The sequence below is a fragment of the Abramis brama genome (genome assembly GCF_963993115.1).
Source record: "Abramis brama genome assembly, chromosome: 2".
Classification (NCBI taxonomy): domain Eukaryota; kingdom Metazoa; phylum Chordata; class Actinopteri; order Cypriniformes; family Leuciscidae; genus Abramis; species Abramis brama.
In genome coordinates this window covers 51,608,098-51,625,762 of record NC_139964.1, presented here as the reverse complement: position 1 = coordinate 51,625,762, position 17,665 = coordinate 51,608,098, and the positions used below count along the sequence as shown (strand labels likewise).

General features: G+C 37.2%; 1 protein-coding gene across 4 annotated transcripts in view; it reads right to left on the bottom strand.

Annotated features, from left to right (window-relative positions):
- The window catches only part of adgrl3.1 (adhesion G protein-coupled receptor L3.1), a 114,147-nt gene that overhangs the window by 70,166 nt on the left and 26,316 nt on the right, over nt 1-17,665 (bottom strand). For all 4 annotated transcript variants that reach the window (XM_084096100.1, XM_084096101.1, XM_084096102.1 and 1 more), the window contains exons 2-5: nt 15,215-15,362; nt 13,298-13,511; nt 6,532-6,641; nt 1,291-1,305 (exon numbers count right to left, since the gene is read on the bottom strand). In XM_084096100.1, coding sequence (XP_083952226.1) covers nt 1,291-1,305; nt 6,532-6,641; nt 13,298-13,511; nt 15,215-15,338 — 463 coding nt within the window. In that variant the 5' untranslated portion in view covers nt 15,339-15,362. The remainder of the gene's footprint in view (nt 1-1,290; nt 1,306-6,531; nt 6,642-13,297; nt 13,512-15,214; nt 15,363-17,665) is intronic.

Below are 17,665 nucleotides of genomic sequence, written 5' to 3'. Positions count from 1 at the left end.
TCAAATTACATTTTAAAGTACTGTGAAAAATCAATGACCAATGAACACAGTTGAGACTGGCTTAAAATCAGGGCTGTGCTGTCATGCATATCTTATAAATGTACGCTCTTGTGACTAAACCATCTGTGTGTGTGTGTGTGTGTGTGTGTGTACACGTCTAATGTTTTCACTTTCTTTGATTTATAATGATACTCCTGCAAACCATGCAGATATTCTTACATGGTCACACACAAACAGAGAAGAGAGCGCACAAACAGTCACACGGAATGCCTGCCATAGAAACGGCCCTTTCCCACCATTCCGTTCCCAGAATGAGAGACATCCTCATGGGAAGTGTGGCTGGTATTTTAACTATTACTGGATGTTTCCTTTTATTGTTTTAGATGCATTAATTTTCCACAATATGTCTTAATCCAGGAACTTCTCTTGGCCTTTGATAAACTCAAGTATATTTGTGTTTATTGTTTTATTTTATTACTTGTGACTGTCAAATGTTTTGGTACAGCCTATTAAATCACTTTTCATTTTTTATTTAATTTCTAATTTCTTAAAGTTGTATCCAAGTATTCAGTTCAATTCAAGTTTGTTTGTAAAGTACCTTTTGCAATACCTAACGTTTCAGAGCAGCTTTGCAGAAATAGCATGCGTCAAATATTACAATCAAGAAGCCAGAGTTGATTGTGACCAGAAAAAAAAAACCTTGAGAGGCTTGTAACTACATACACAGTAAAAATGACAGCTATGTTTCTGTTTTTGTCAACTTAAAAATTGCTTTGTAATGTGTGTATATTCTATTCCAAATCAGGGCAACCTGACATAAAAAGCTCCCATTCAAAGCCAATTCACTTGATTTGAGTGTTCTCGCCATTTGATAAATTGGATAACTGTTTATGCGTCAGCTTTGCAGAAAATAAGCTTTTATGTTAAGGTCTAGATTCACCCCAGGCCATTAAAGACCCATAACATCGCAAGACATCAGTTTCATACTGCCACGTCTTGTGGTCAGCACAATCGGCAGCTTAAGTTTTAAACAGTGGCAACACCTCCCTGTTCATCTGATACATGGTAAACCACCAGATACACTAAGAGAGATCAAGAGAGAGGAGACAGTGAGAAATAGAGGTCTAATTCAGGGAGTACAGCCTTGGTCTGAGATCAAGTTTCTCCTCCGCATTCCTATTATAAACCATTATGAGCTACTGATCGCCAATCTGTCATTAGTATCAAATAACACCATAACAGCCTGACAGTGAATTACACACTTAAATTACATTAAAGTAATGGACCTACCTCTTTGCTCCACTTCTGCATTCAGAAAAGGGTGGAAGAAGAAGAAAAGAGAGAGAGAGAGAGAGAGACAACAGATTAATGATGCAATATTAAATACTTCACAGTAATTCAATTCCATATTATGCATGCAATGTGCGACGTATCTTAACACAATCTTTTGAGTTAGTAAGTAGTAAAATGTGCTTCATTTGTACTCTAGAAATTCCATTAACAAAGTGATCATAATTTTTGAAAACAAATATAGTGTCCATGTGATATTAGACTATTAACCAGAAAAATGAATGCATCAAAACAAACTAGAGAGAAAGAAAAAGGGTTTGTTTCACAAATATTTCTCATGTGTCTTGGGTGCTATGATTTAGATAGAGAGCAGCTTTCTTGGCTAGCCTTCTTGGCTGATGAATAAAAGACACAGATTAAGATTTATCATTATTTATTTATTCATTTATTTGGTATGATATGAAAACAAAGTTAACATTTTTGGTTTTATTCCAATTTAAACTGAACATTGCCTTTTTTATTATTAAAAACTTGTGAGTTAGAGACAGGACTATCTGATTGGCTGATTGATGGAGGAATGGGAAAGTGGTTTAGAAATATGTGAAAGTAATATGGAAATTGTAGATTTTTAAATTAGCTGCTTCTTGCTTTTATTTATGATGGTTTAAAATACAAATCTTATTAGTTTTACTTTTGTATATTTCTATCTTTGCATACATTTCAATTTACATATTCTTTTCATCTTTATTTCTCGAATTAAATTTGAGTTCCTTTCTTTATTTAAACATTATGCATCAATAATGGAAGACAAAAAAAACGTCATTGTACTCATGCAATGGCAATAAGTGCTTGATTTGCCTTGAAAAAAATACAATCTAGACGGTTGCAAAAATGTATGTCCTTTGTGTATGTGTCTATGTGTGTGTGTGTGCACTTCTCTATGAAATATGCATGAGGATTAACTGTTAATGCATCACTCAATAAATCCAATAAATAAGCTGCCACACAAGAAAAAGAGACTATGTGAGTATGTGAATGAGGTTCCAGGAGATCTGATTTAGAAGCAATTATGTCTCCCACACACACACCTAGTCAAGTTTCAGTCACATTGTAAATGGATCAATAACAGATAGTCATTTGCTGTCAGTGATAATAAATAAAGACCAGCCTGAACAGACAGCACGCGCCTAGTCCTACTGGGAGGTTCCGACTTCCTCTACTAGATCCTGTGCATCCCAACTAACAGACAGGTCGATGTGGATAATGTAACACGGACTCCTGCTGTAAGTTTACCAAAATCATTACCATAGTTGCAATGACACTGTGGTAGCAACAGATCTTTTTTCCTTATTGTTAGTGAAACGAATTGAAAAAGAAAAAATACAAAGCAGGGACAAGGTCATCACCACCGTTTGTTGGAGACAAACATGAATTTGAACGTGCAGTTGATTGCAAGTAAAGAGCGGGGTTTAAGTGGACTAAATGATTGGATAAGTCAAGCATACGTCACTGGAGAGAAGTCGGTCGCTTCACCAAAAGATTTTTTACGTGGTCAAATTTTAAAAAAATAAAATTTTGTACAAATTTTTTATTTTAAATTGTGCATCAATAAAATGCATTTAGAAAATAGATAGAGTCAATCAAGTGTACAATTTCTGTGCTTCCAGCAACATCAAACAGAACTGAAAAAATATTGCTTGTTTGGTAACACTTTATAATAAGTATAAAGTAATAAAGTGCTTACAAATCATTTGCAAACTATTAGTTTATAGTTAATTCATAGTTAATATATTGTGAATTTATTAATAGGCTATACAAATAGTGAGTTATAGTTATCTTAACTGAAAACTATTATTGTCCTTGGTGTGAACGGGCCTTTACTTACAGTTGTCGAAAATATTACACAAAAATTACAGTGTGCCTTTAAAGGGATAGTTCACTCAAAATGTAACCATTTACTCACCCTCATGTTGTTCCTAACCTGTATGGCCGTCTTTCTTCTGTTGAACACAAAACTATTTTGAAAAATGTCTATTTTTTTGTTGTTGTTGTTGTTGTTGTTGTTCATACAATGCAAGTTATCAAGGTCCAATGTTGTTTTGGACCCTATTGACATTCATTGTAAGGACAAAAACAGTTGAAACAGTTTTCAGAATAACCTCTTTTGTATTGCACAGAAGATGAAAAAATCTCTGAGTTTGGAATAAAATGTGGGTGGGTAAATGATGACAGAATTTTCATTTTTGGGTGAACTGACCCTTTAGCGTACTGTAAATAATACGACTTACAGAGACGCAAGATTCCTAGACTATAATTTCAAAACCACTTTATTTCCTCCATAAAGACAGTAGTTAATCACACAGATCTAAGGAGCAGGTACTGAGTATCTATATGAAGTGAAGTTTTCTGAGTGTGTAGGTAAAACAGACGTCCCACATTGAGGCCAAAGCAGAAAGGTTGACTGGAGTTCTGCCAACTCCTCCATCACAGGGGAGAAGAGAAAGCCAGAAAAACCTCAAGAAAACATTTGGAACATGTTCCCAAGGGTTTCTAAGCCCGAAGTAATTAAATTACCTGCATGTGTGTGTGTGTGTATGTGAGACTGTTTATGTGTGTGTTCGTCCGTATGATGGACCTCCCCACTAATTAGTGGGCCTGTGGAAAAAATGTTTTAGGCTTTTTTTTGACCAGATGGTCACAAACACACATGTATGCACTTATGAACACTCACACACACACCATGACCCCTATGCGCAGGACGATTTATGGTCAAAAGGCCAAAAAGAACCGTGTGTGCATCCTGCCTGTGTGTCCTTTGTGTCATTTAGCTCTGTGCAAGAAATTCCACAATGTCTCTGCTATTCCACCCATTTGTGAATCAGTGTGTGTGAATGTGTAGGGGAGACAAAGTGTGTAAGTGTATTCAGGCTTTTCCTGCTGCCAGTGCCGCAGTCATACGATACTGATTTATCGTCACCGTTGCCATGGCCACCCCAGATTGGTACACCAACCCCACAGAAACCGTGAGAACTTGAAACCATATCACTCTGCCCTCAGATGATTGACAGGCTCTTTTCCCGTGAGTCATGGCAAGGGACAAGGCCCGACAACAGCGGACAAATGCAACAGAAGTTCATTCATATGTATTTTTCTGTCAGATACAAGTTCATTTTTGGTGACAGATCTGATTGAGGTGCCAGGTATCACTGCAATCCTAAGCTGTTAGGAAAGTAGTTTCTAATCAACTTGAGATGTAAATTTGACAGTGCCATAGTGAATAAAAACCTGAACTAATGGAGTCATTATTGTGGACTAAAGCTCTTTGTATGCACATGTACTTGTGAGGGCCAAATTTCAGAAAATTCCTGTCTTGAATGTTCAAGCTCTATAGAAATTATTTATGGCATAATGTCATTATTAACGTCTATTACCACAGTTTGAACACCAAAAAATAAGGCACTTAAAGTACACAGGGGCCAGGCAAAAAGAGAAAAAAAAGAAAAAGAAGTACAGCCACACGACTCAAACATTATATGTGTTGGCATGCGAACCGTGTACTGGCCATCTGGCTAAAGTTACATCCAATATTTCAACTTGCTTGTCATGACGACTTTACCTCAGTAAAGCCAGTAAACCTGATAAATATCACACTATATGTGCAATAATACCAGAAAGGGACATGACGTAACTATCTGTAAAGCACTGTTTACAGGAATCACATAGGAATTACATCAGGAATTACAGGGAAAGAAGTATTTCCACCTCAAAAGGACAATTTATAGAACTTCACAGCTCAAATAATAAACATGATTTCACTGAATAATTCATTTTCTTTTTTTTTAAATGTAATCTTCACATTTCATGTGTTTCTATCATTTCGATTTGAAAAAAAGATCTAAGGTACAAAGTGAAATCATTTTCTGTGGTAATTAACATTATGCCACAAATGATTATAGAGCTCGATACAGAGCTTTACTAAAACCCGGAACATTTGTTTCAAACAACCTGAGGCCGCTATCTGCACTAGTAAAAGGGTTTATAAATGAGCCCAATAATGCGTTAACTAAAATGAAAAAAAGAAGAAGAAAATGCCGAAAGGGTTATGTTGTAGTAATTATAACTTGATTTTTAAACCTGGATATTGTCTGTGGTTGCTATGTAATTGATAAGGTGTTCTGAGGGGTTTTAAATGGTTTGTTATGTGGTATGGGACGTTGCTTAAGTTAAAAGAGCCCACCCTCAAGTATGATTTCATGTGGCCAGTTGCATAAACTTAGACTGTGTCTTAAGAACTAATTTGACCATTTAGAAATTAGTCAAGAGGTAATCAGTCTTACTTTTCTGATTCAAATTAGACTGATCTACCTTATGTAACTGACTTTAAAAAGCTGGGACTAGTCTTGAAGAATTTTTTTTTTGCAACCGGCAACCGGCCCTGGTCCTTGGACATGACTTGAATCCCTCTTTCGATATACGTTTATGGGGTTTTTCATTTTATCACCCACCAAATGAAAAATCTTATTGGAATATTTTGGGCTCAATACAAGTTATGCTCAGCTGACAGCATTTGTGGCATAATTGTAATCACCCAAAAATGTATTTACCAAACCCATGTATTTTGACTTAATTAAGAAAAAAGAAGCAAAAATCTGGGTTACATTGAGGCACTTACAAGGAAAGTAAATGGGGTAAATTTATAAATGTTAAAAACCTTACTGTTTCAAATATATAGCCAAAAGACAAACAATATGAGTCTTAAAACGATTTCAGTGTGAAAAAAAACACTTGTAATCCTTTCCTTTAAGTTTTATCCAATTTTAAAACTTGTAAAGTAAACTTAAAACTAGTGTTACATCTTTGTTTAAAACTTTATAAGGTTAAATAACAGAAGAATTGATGCAGGTGCTTTCATTAAAAGCCTCACTGTAACCTCGAGGGATGAACCAAAATGTTTTTTTTGTGGTAATCAACACTATGCCCCAAATGCTGTTGATTGAGCTGAACTTGAATTTAGCCCAGAATATTCACAGAATAGTCTGAAGCATACAAAGATCTCTCAGAAGAACTACCGCACAATTTAAGATATAATTCATGTCTATAGCCTGAAGCACAAAGGAATGAGTAATGCATCAAAGTTTAATACTTAAAGTTAGAGATTTGTTCAAATCCCTACGTATGAGAAATAGCACTAGCGATGTTGTAAAAAGTTTAAATTAAATCTGTAAGTGTGTGAGAACTTACTGTATGGCACACACTCATACTGAACCTCAAGGTATTTGTACGTTCCAGGACATGGGTCAGGAAAAACATCCGGGCCAGCAACGACCGCACACTGAGTTCGGTTGTTACACCTGAGAGAGAAAGAGAGAACAATTTATGTAGACAGATAAAGCAAGGCTATTTGTTCAATTCATTCAATATCAATCTGACATTAGGCATATGAACCATATGTACTCGTTCAATATGTACAATAAAAGTTAATGAGCCCTGAAATACCATTTTCATCAAATGAAAGAAAAAAAAAAAGATACTTTTACTCAACAATCTCAATGAAGCTGAAAGACTCAAAATGTGGGCTCCCCCCGAAGGCCCAGGAACACATGCTGTTGTTTAAATGTAATTTATATGTATGTCGTATGTACATGTAGGGCTGAAATACAGAGCAGAACGAATTCTGGCAGGGGGAAAAAAAAGAAGAAGAGAAAAGGCAGAGGAAAAAACAGTTTTGACATATCCTGCTTGGCAGGAACACATGCGCACATATACGGATGACCACCACATGACATCTCTGTCATATTTCATGATTATTACACCCTATAGAAATACAAATGGACACACACACACACTCACAACACATGTACAAACACACACAAGAATCTTAAAGCTCGGTTATATCTCGCTCAACGGGTAACCATGGAAACCTTCCAGTCCGAACCCATGGGGCACTCAAAATGCACACATACACATACTTCAGTTTCTTAAGTTTCCAAGATTAGCTTCACAAAATCATTATATGATGACAAGCAGCAGTCTCACAGACTCAGGTGTGTGTTCGTGTGGGTGTGTGTTCTGCCTCTTACTTTTCAAGCTGTCAGACAGTGGAATAATGTATAAGATTGGTCTCTTGACATTTTTTATATTTGTGTACAGATGCAGGTATGTTAAGTGTGTGTTACAGTTTGACTATGTGTGTGTGTGCGTGTATGTGTGGGCCCTAATTGCTGTGCTGAGTGAGTGTGACAGTCATACTCCCAGAGTGCTGTGGGGCATCTCTGGTTTCCGGGGCGACAGCTCTTGGATGGCATTGTGCTACACTCAGATATGACCTAATTTAGGAGGGGAGGACAGAAGAGGAGATTCTTTTGTCTTTTTCATTAGAAGTAAAGATTTGCATGCACAAAACAGCCATTCAATGTCCCACCCTATATTTTGTCCAAGGTATTGTGCTTTTAAGATTTGCGTTCACAGTTGTTTGGGTGTATGAGAATGGTCCGATCAGACAGGCTGCAATGAGGAGATGACTGAATGAACTGGGGCAGTGTGTGTCACATGAATATATCAGCATCATCCAGATGTACAGAGACACTGGCCTTGAAAAAAGTCACCTGACTGAGATTTCTGATGGTTTCCTAAGTGTGTTAATAATTTATTTCCTATTTTGCTCACAAACACACACACAGGATGTCATGTCAGGTTTAGTAATCATCTATTTTGATGACATGAGTCCTACAAGGAGGGGTTTTTATAGCTATGAGTCCTTGTAGCTCAAACATTAGAGCATGACGCTAGCAATGCCAAGATGGTGGGTTCGACTGTTGACACTCACAGCAACAAATATATATCTGTCATTAATTCAATTACCATATGCTTTAAGAAAGATTTCCACATTGTCCATATACTTTGAACAAATCACTGAGCAAATATGTAAAATGTCAACAAAAGTAAGATAAAATAGGCTTACAGAAAGAACCCATGAAATTTTCAAATAGTAAGTTGGGAAAACACTGTATGGTTCGTCCCTTTTGGAAACAGTCAGTTGCTTTTATTTATATCACAGCTTGGCAAAACCACAAACCCCCTTTCCTCACAATCAATTGAAGATTAGGAAAGGAAATCTCTAATCAATAAATAAATAAGCATGAGCAGCACACCAATGAATCTGAATGAACTTGCATTGAATATGCAACTTGCAATTGCTAGTTTTATTATTTACACATTTTATCTGTAAATGACAAATGTGTAAATGCTCAGTACACGCATACAGTACAGTAAGGCGAGTACTCACTATTTTATTTTTACCTCTATTTTTACCTCAAAATCAAAAGAAAATAAGAAATTAGATTAGGCATATATGTAACATTGTATGTATTTATTAAGTTAGTTAGTTATTGACATTATTGTCATGACAGTTAAGCACATTCATCACTAAAATCTCTTACTGTAATGTAAAAAAAATGTCATTTTTATTCTGTAATACTGTAATTAAAAGCCTCCAGTATGGACAGAATAATAACTCCATACCACTTATCCTCTCTAGGGTCGCGGGAGACTGTGGCCAATGATTAAAATAAACGAATTAAATTAAGTACAAATTCAGTACAAACTGTGGTAACAGTTTATTTTACAGTGTCCTTGTTACATGTTACAATTAGTTACTGTAGTAATTTTAATAATATTTTATAATTTATAAGAACTATAAATGATGCATACAGTAATTACATGAAACTAACCCTAAACCAACCCCTATTACTAACCCTAACCCTATGGTAAGTACATGTAGTTATTATTATTATTATTATTAATAACTACAGCATTATTATTACAGAACTTTAAAATATAAAAAAAATTATACTTATAATAATTATATGCAACTAACATTAAACCAAACCCTATTCCTAACCCCAAACCTATAAATAAGAACGACATGAGGGCGAGTAATTTATGACAGAATATTCATTTTTTGGTGAACTATCCCTTTAATATTAGTCAGTGCTTAAATATTAGATATAGTGTATACTTTTTTGCATTACAGTAATAAGATTTTTTTGGGCGGGATAAATATGAGATTTGACGGAATTGTCATTTTTAACCAAACCAACAACATTTCCACATGCAATGTAACATGATCAATGATAGGAGAAAATCAAATATCCTGACCAATCACAGGCTCTCTTGCCATTTTCATTTCTGGAACAACTGTTTAGCATGCAGCATCTGAAATCAGTTCTATTCTCTCTCCTCTGAATTGCATCAGACCTGCTAGTTGAAATCTCTTTGTGTAATATATTATGTCTGCCAATAGATCTTGGATAAGGGGCTCCCAAACAATCACCTTCCAATTACCTTCCCTCATTGATTAGAGCATTAGCCCGCCATGGCACACACATACACACACACTCTGTGAATACATTAGCCCAAACTGAGTGAGATGTAAAGGTCAGACAAAATGAGAGAGAGCGAGTGATAGAGAGAGGGAGAGCGGGAGATGAGGTGGAGAATGATAAATGATGTGTGATTCCAGCCACAGCTTCTATAAAAAGCAGCGGAGCAGGACAGAGAGAGAGAGAGAAAAAAGGCAAAATCTTTCTCGTCTTCTGTTTCATGGAACGTTTCCTAATTCCTCTGTGGGAATTATACACTGCTACATTCAAAGCGTGCCTTGCACATTAGTAGCTCAGAGTTACATAAACTGAAAAATGTATCTCTTGTGTGTTGATAAAAGCCAGCATCCGAACATCTAAATTGTCTCTCACAAGAGAATGTGAGCGTGTGTTACAGGTATATGTACGTGTGTGTATGAAAGAGAACTCATAAATGGTAATTTCCTCCACATTGACTCTGGGCATGGTCTATGGCCTTACTAATTGGATCTTACAGTCTGGTCTACCCTGAGGCAGTGTGTGTGTGTGTGTGTGTGTGTGGGGCAGCTGGCAGGTGGTATAACAGGCAACCTCAGGGCAGGATATGGTGCTCTCTGCCTTACACGTTTCCCCTGATTATACACACACACACGGAGCAAATTCTGAATGAACAAAAAAACTGTATAATCAAATCTGTCCAGTTCAAAATTAAAACCGTACAGTAGAAGCCACCATTTTTATGAATGTTTTATGAGGACAAGGAATGGCGTTACACAGCATGACACATCCATTCATAGTTTGTGATAATTATCATACGTAGCCCATTTCTCTACATCTTTGTTCTTGTGCCACGGGGTGCTAGGTTGTCATCCCCAGTCAGAGTCAAGGTCAGATGGATAGCAGGCTGTGCTCTCGACATTATATCGGAACTGAAACGATAATGTTTCTTGTGATGACGCAGTTGCTAATGGTGTTTGTTCTGCATGGGTTCTGTTTTTCTCTGTAGCTCGGTTTAGAGGCAAAGAATTCATTTGTCCTGCCAAACTACATAAAAAAATGCAAAAAGGGTGGCTAAAATGTTGAGGGCTCATGTTTGGGGTGTTATGTAATGTGGACAATCTCAAATTAGTATATCTGATTAATTCCTTGAGCTGTTAAAAAAACTGCTGTAGAGATATACACTGGCATTGTTCTGCATGGTGAACACCTGCTTTTGAAGCACAGTATCTTTTTCCTGTTTTTTTATTGCACTCTTATGTGCTAATTATGCCCACAAATCAAAGTGTTGACAGTTTAGCTCTCCACATTGTGCTCAACTGAAACATAACACACAGGCCACATACACACTGCAAAGTTTTGGGATACAACCACATTTAAATACTGGAATAAATCCCCTAAACTATTATTCCATGTGCTTTGGAATGCATGATTCACTCAAAGACTTGACAGCGTGATAACTCAATAGCGGCACAGCATTACCAACTAGTTTAGTTTGGGTCTGTACATGCTACTCATATTTAATGAAACTGCAGTTGTCACTGCCTGAATGTTTCAGCAATGAATTCGGTTGTAGAATGTGGTATTTTTAAGTTTTAAGCATTCTATCAGACACATAATGTCAGACACAATTAGTATTAATGTACTAAATTAAAGCTACATTGTGTAGGATTTTCTCCCATCTAGCGGTGAAATTGTTTATGACTACCAACTGAACATTACTTTCTAGCCCCTCCCATTCCGAGGGCTTTTTAACTCCCACGGTGGCCGTATTATTTCAAATCTGCCGGCAGTCGCGAGTAATCTCCCCCTCGCATTCGTCACGGTGCCACTGAGTGTCAAAACGCTTAAGGCGAAGCTTGAATTTCCAGGTATGTCCCTCTTTGGCTAATGTATTTTCAAGATGGAGGCGCAACATGGCTGCCGCCATTCGAGCGACTCGCTCGTATGTATTCTAAATGGCAGATTCTACGCTTACGAGAATACTTGATTAGTTGGTAGAAGTAATTACACATTAATGAGCACATATCAGTTTGAAAGAACAAAGTGTTTTTTGCTAAGAATCAACTTAAAAAATTACACAGTGTAGCTTTAAATCAATACTTTATTTTTACTAATAAATTATACTGTATGTTTGAATATTTCAAAGATATGTGACAAGGTGTTTCAAACTCAGAATGTTATCTTCTTCTTCATCCTCTCGTATTGTACACTTGTGCGGAGTCCTCTCTTTGCATCATGGCACGCCATTTCGCAAAGTTGAGTGCACCATTCGGGTGGTTTCATCATATCCTCCCATCTATGCATTGGTCATCTGCGTGGTCGTTTGCCATCCACCATGAAGTGGTAGGCAGTGTCAGCAACAGTGTCTGGTACCGCTTGTAGGACATGCCAATACCACTGAAGACACCATTTTTTCCATAATTGGCAAAACACCCATTTGCCACCAAATTGTATCATTACAGCAATAGTCAAAGAGAGACACACCAGCAATCCATCGGTGCATGCACATCTTTATGAGATCTCCAGCATTTGACTCCATACAGCACAGCTGGGCGTACTACCATTCGGTATATCTTTGACTTGGACTCACTTCTTTCCAGCACATCCAGGCCACATTCACCCTCCCACACACATCGTCATTAATACCACCGTCATTTTGCAGACGCGATCCTGGGTACTTAAAGCTGTTCAGCTTCGTCAGGCCCTCGCCATTGACCAGGATATTGCCATCAGACGAATTGGTCTCCAAGTATTCAGTTTTCTTGATGTTGACGCGGTGGCCATATTGGCTGAGGCGGTCATTTCATACCTGGACTAGGGGTTCCAGTCAAGTTATGGCCAGTGTTATTTTAGTATTATTTAAAAACTATTTATATTACTATTATATTTTGAATTATCTTTTATTTTTTTAATTTTCGTTTTAATTTTGGTTTAAGTTTTAGTAATTTTGTTATGTGCTTCTGTCATTTTATTTAGATGTGCTTTTTTTAAAAGTATTTCTGTTTTGCTTTAATCTATTTTTATTTAAAAGTTTTTGTTTTAGTTAACTTATCTATTATGGCCTCCTATCATTAGTATTCAATAGCCAACAACATGATTTTGTCTCCTTAAAACTCAAGTAAATAAAGTAAATAAGCTGTGATTTACTTAATGTGTTTATATAAATTGATGTGTTTATATAAATGTGACTGATCCAGTGTGAATGGGCAAACCAATACACACTTTATCACAGCATAAATTTGGTGTTAAAAAGGGATAGTTTGCCCAAAAATGAAAATTCTGTTCTCATTTACTCATCCTCAAGTGGTTCCAAACCTGTATGAATATATTTCTTCTGCTGAACACAAAAGAAGATATTTCAAAGAATATGGGTAACCAAACAGTTTATGGGCCCCATTGATGTCCATAGTATGGAAAAAAAATACTATGGAAGTCCAAACTCTTTAGTTACCAACATTGTTCAAAATATCTTATTTTGTGTTCAACAGAAGAGGAAAAAATAGTCACAAATAGTCCCTCCTTCATTGGAATGACTCATTTAGCTGCAGTGTGTTCGTAGCCATACACTGACACACACTATACAAAGACGCACACATCAACCTCTGAGACAACAATAGAGTACAAAGCATGTGAATGTATCTCTGTACCTGAGGCCCATAATCTTGTAGGCATCAGGCAGATAGCAGCGAGTGTTCTCCATTTGAGCGGGGTCCGAGTCACAGATCTTGTCATCTGTGCGCCCGTAATTGGCGCTCTCGATCATAATGACATCGGTGCCCGGGCAGCGCAGTTCGATAGGATAACCCTCACACGACAGCTCTCGACGCACCACCGCCATCGGCACTGGAGCACGACTTAAAACTGCAAAGAGAAAAAAAATATTGCATTGAACAAACTATGCAACAAATTTAAACACATTTTTCACTCACGTACACTCTCTCTCAAACATAAAATAATCCAGTTTTTGAGCGTGTTAGAGGGAGACGGCATGTAGAAAAGGAATAAATACAGTTATTGTGAGCAAAACAATCCTTTCATTATACAATAGAAAGATCTCATATCCGCATCCAAAAGTCACATCTATCTAGTTATCATGTCCTCAGTAATAACCTTTCTTTAAATTACACACACACAGACACTTAAATCAAAAATTACATTCTTTACCGCCACCCCTTTCCTGTTACCGTAGCAACACACTCCTTTCCCCGCATGACGTATAGCCATAGACAAACACCAACACAATAAACTGCATTCTAATGCGTACACAGACAGAGACGGATACAGACACACTCAAACACACTCACTCTTATGAAATTAATCTAAGGGATGTGAATGACACTTGACTGTGTGCATGAGTTAATTTCTCCGCTTCTGATTAGCATACGTACTGACAGTAGAGAAAGCAAATCATTGTCCAATCAGGATCCAGCATTAAGCTGTCACCATCGCAATCGTTTCCGTTGAGATTTAACAACACACACACACACACACACACACACACACACACACACACACACAGAATAACCATTCTGATTCTAAAAGAAAGCAAAGGCCAGCAGAAATGATGGTGCATAAGTGTGTGGGCAGGGCTGATGCATAGAACTGAAACGGCATATGGTATAATGTAGGTTATTGGTTTAAACAGGATTGAGTGCAGGGAGGAAGGCTGCTGTCGAGGTGGAACTGTGTTTCAGCGCCCTTGAGACTGGTGGAAGGTGAGAGCCAGAGAAAAGAGGCAATCGATGACAGTGAGAAAAAAGGAGCGCGGCTGAATGAACGTGTGTGTTACTGAGATACAGAGAACGTCGATGAGGGAGCCGAACATTGCCCTGATGTTTTTAAAACGTTCCCCAAATGGCCAATTCCCCAGTGTCCTCTGAGCTCAAAACGTTACGCCAAAGGTCCCCTTGAGGGAACGGCTCGCACACACGGGGTCGCGCTGACATAAGGTGCGCACACATTGAGCGTCTAGACGTCTGCATCTCTGATTATTGATCTGTCAGATCCTCTTACATCTGCACTCGATCTCACGCACTTTGAACAGGTTCACACACAATTTTTATAGTTATGGATCGGCCCATAAAAAGGCTCGTTCAAGGGAAAATAATCCAGCTATATTTCACATTTCACCGTGGTGTTTGGAAAAATGCAGCCATCTATTAAAAGGCTTTGGAGTTGTTTTTGTTTGTGTGTTTCAAATTTCTCTCCCCCGTATGTGCTTGAGCGTGTTTTCGCGTATGTGTGAATGTTTTGATCATAACGGATGTGCAGCGGTTGTGAAATTCTGTGATTGCTCATGAATCATTTATTGCTGCAAGAAGAGATGTCTCAATTAATAGTTTCCAAAACTTTTAATAAGACGCACAAACTTTGTGGAATTTCCACTGAAGATTTGAGAGCAACGCGCTTCGCTCTCATTTGGCTCGTCTTCATTTGACAGTCTGCACTTCAAGGTTGGGGGGGCAGCTAATCAAATAAAAGCAGTAAGACATCTCATTTATCCATCTCGCGAAAACAACACAACAAGGAAATAATTGGCTTTTGTGTGCGTGTGTGCGTCCTACCGAGCGTGACGGGTGTGAAGAGGGCGAAGAGGAAAAGTAGGCGTGTGGACCACATGACCGCCGATGACCCTGATGACCTCTGCACTGACTCGCTGAAGTTGCGTCTCGCACACCTTAGAGCCATGGAGTTCCTCTCTGACGCGCACACCTAAAGTAGGAAGGACACACAAAGAGCAAGTAAAGAGAATGTTAATGTTACAGCTAAAGGTCACTTTTGTTGTACACAGTGTTACAATTCAAAAATAACAGGAAATCAAAATTGACCGTTTATTTTCTTAAGAAATGCTGTAGGTGTTCTTGCGCATCGCTACACATTATTCTAAAAAAAACAACATGATCTTTTATCAAACAGTAATAACTTTCTCCTTTCCAAACCAACTGAGAACATGCAGCACAGAGTGTGTTCTTGTGCTCAAACAGAAGAAAGCAGAACGTAAAGATCTCGAGCAACGTCAAGGATGACCTACTTTTAACTTCACATGTGGCTCTCGTGGTCTGAAAGACGTTCATCTGCATTAAAAATACTACAGACAAACATTACGTAAAAACACATCTTGTGTGAACCTAATTCTACCTCACACAGATTGCGGACTGTTGGCCAGTGACAGGTTTATGTAATATATTCTGTCCGACAACTGTTAAATGAGTTGTGAATGCTGACATGTTGTCTTTAACCATGAGAAGTTATTCTGAAATTAAGGAATATTTTATAGGGTTAGTTTAGCAAAATATTTTTTATTAATAACAAATATGTCTTACAGCTCAAAAAGCAGAGAAACTGATACAGCTGAACCCAGATTAAATGATCCATCATATCTCTTGACAATCTTGCTGGTCTCTGAATCATGTCTGTGTAATGAATCATGTCTGTGTAATGAAGTCGATGACATTGAAAAACAAATCCATAAGGTTTAATAGAGAATATTGACTGTTGTGTGTGTTTGACCATGGAACCAGTTAATCACTCGCCACAGAAAGGATGAGTGTATGTGGGTGTTTCTTTAACTTCGGGCACTTTTATGCACCTAGAGTTGATTTTTATTAAAAGTAAACAGATTTAAACTTTTGGTTTTTGTCATATGAAGGTCACACCGTCACATTTAAAGTCTAATGAAATTTGATCATTTATTTCAGCTACTTTTCAAATGGCTAATTAATTATTTTAACCTAGACCATAAAATCTATTACAAAATCTAAATTATTACAAGTCTAAAGTAATGAAGATCTAAACTGAGAGTGCAATAAAGATCAACCATTTCAATATTTATTGTGTGAAAATAAAGTTAATATCACTTATTTATTGTATTATTGTCATTTATATTATAATAAAATTATTCATATTTTTATTATGCATCTTTTCCAAACAAGCAAGTAATTTGCCAAAATCTGCAAAAAGTGTGAACATATTATTGTGTGTATTTAGTATCCACAAATTGTAGCTTTGAAATTAGCCTTAGCAAGACAAATGAATCAACTAATTTATTTTCAAATATGTTAAAAATGTCATTTTACAGACATTTTGGAATCACAACTGTGATAAATACATTGTGGTGAAAATGTAAAATCTTCTATATTCTGTTGGATATATTAAAAAGTGACAATGTGAAAAGTGTATTTTGAGGCAGTTTATTTTCTAAACGTCCACATATCCGAAAGTGCCAATAGTTGTGTATTGTGTAATGTGTAACATTAAAAACAGAGGCATGACAGCAGAGGATGAAAATCCAGTGACAATACTCTAGAGAAGACGCATGTGGAGCTCTGCAAATGCCTCCTACAACAGCTTAATGCATCTGTCCTCTTTCCCTCTCCCACACACACACACACACAGATAGTTATATATGGCCTGTCTGCACTGAACATCTTTACCTTATTAAAAATAAAGCACTATACAGCCACTGTCTCATTAAACTTACATAAACACTCAACAATGCCACTCAGTCAAACACAGTCGCACACTCGGTCTTCCTCCTTATGCACATAAACACACACATAGCTTAAAAACTCTCTCTTTCTTTGTCTGAGTGATTGATGGCTGCTTAACTTAAGTGAACAGGAGGGTTTTGAGCAGATGTCCCACATTATAAACAGGAACATATGGACATATGCCCACAGTACCAGTGTGTGCGTATGTGTGATCAAATGACCATGTAATCAAGCTACCAGTAAATTTCTGGTCAAATGAGTATGCGTCTTAGATGCATGACTTTCAACAACGCTGCAAGGAAATTTGTGTATATGGTAAACAGTCAGTCTGCCAGTCAATCATGTGAGTGTGTATATCTGACAACTACTTCACAAAAAAGAAAAAGACATATGATTCCTAGTCCACATTTACTTTAGTTAAATAATTATGCTAGCTTAGATACTATAAGGCGATCATTTTGCATGCTTTTTTTTAAAGGGATAGTTCACCCAATAATGGTTATTCACCCTCATGTCACTCTAGAC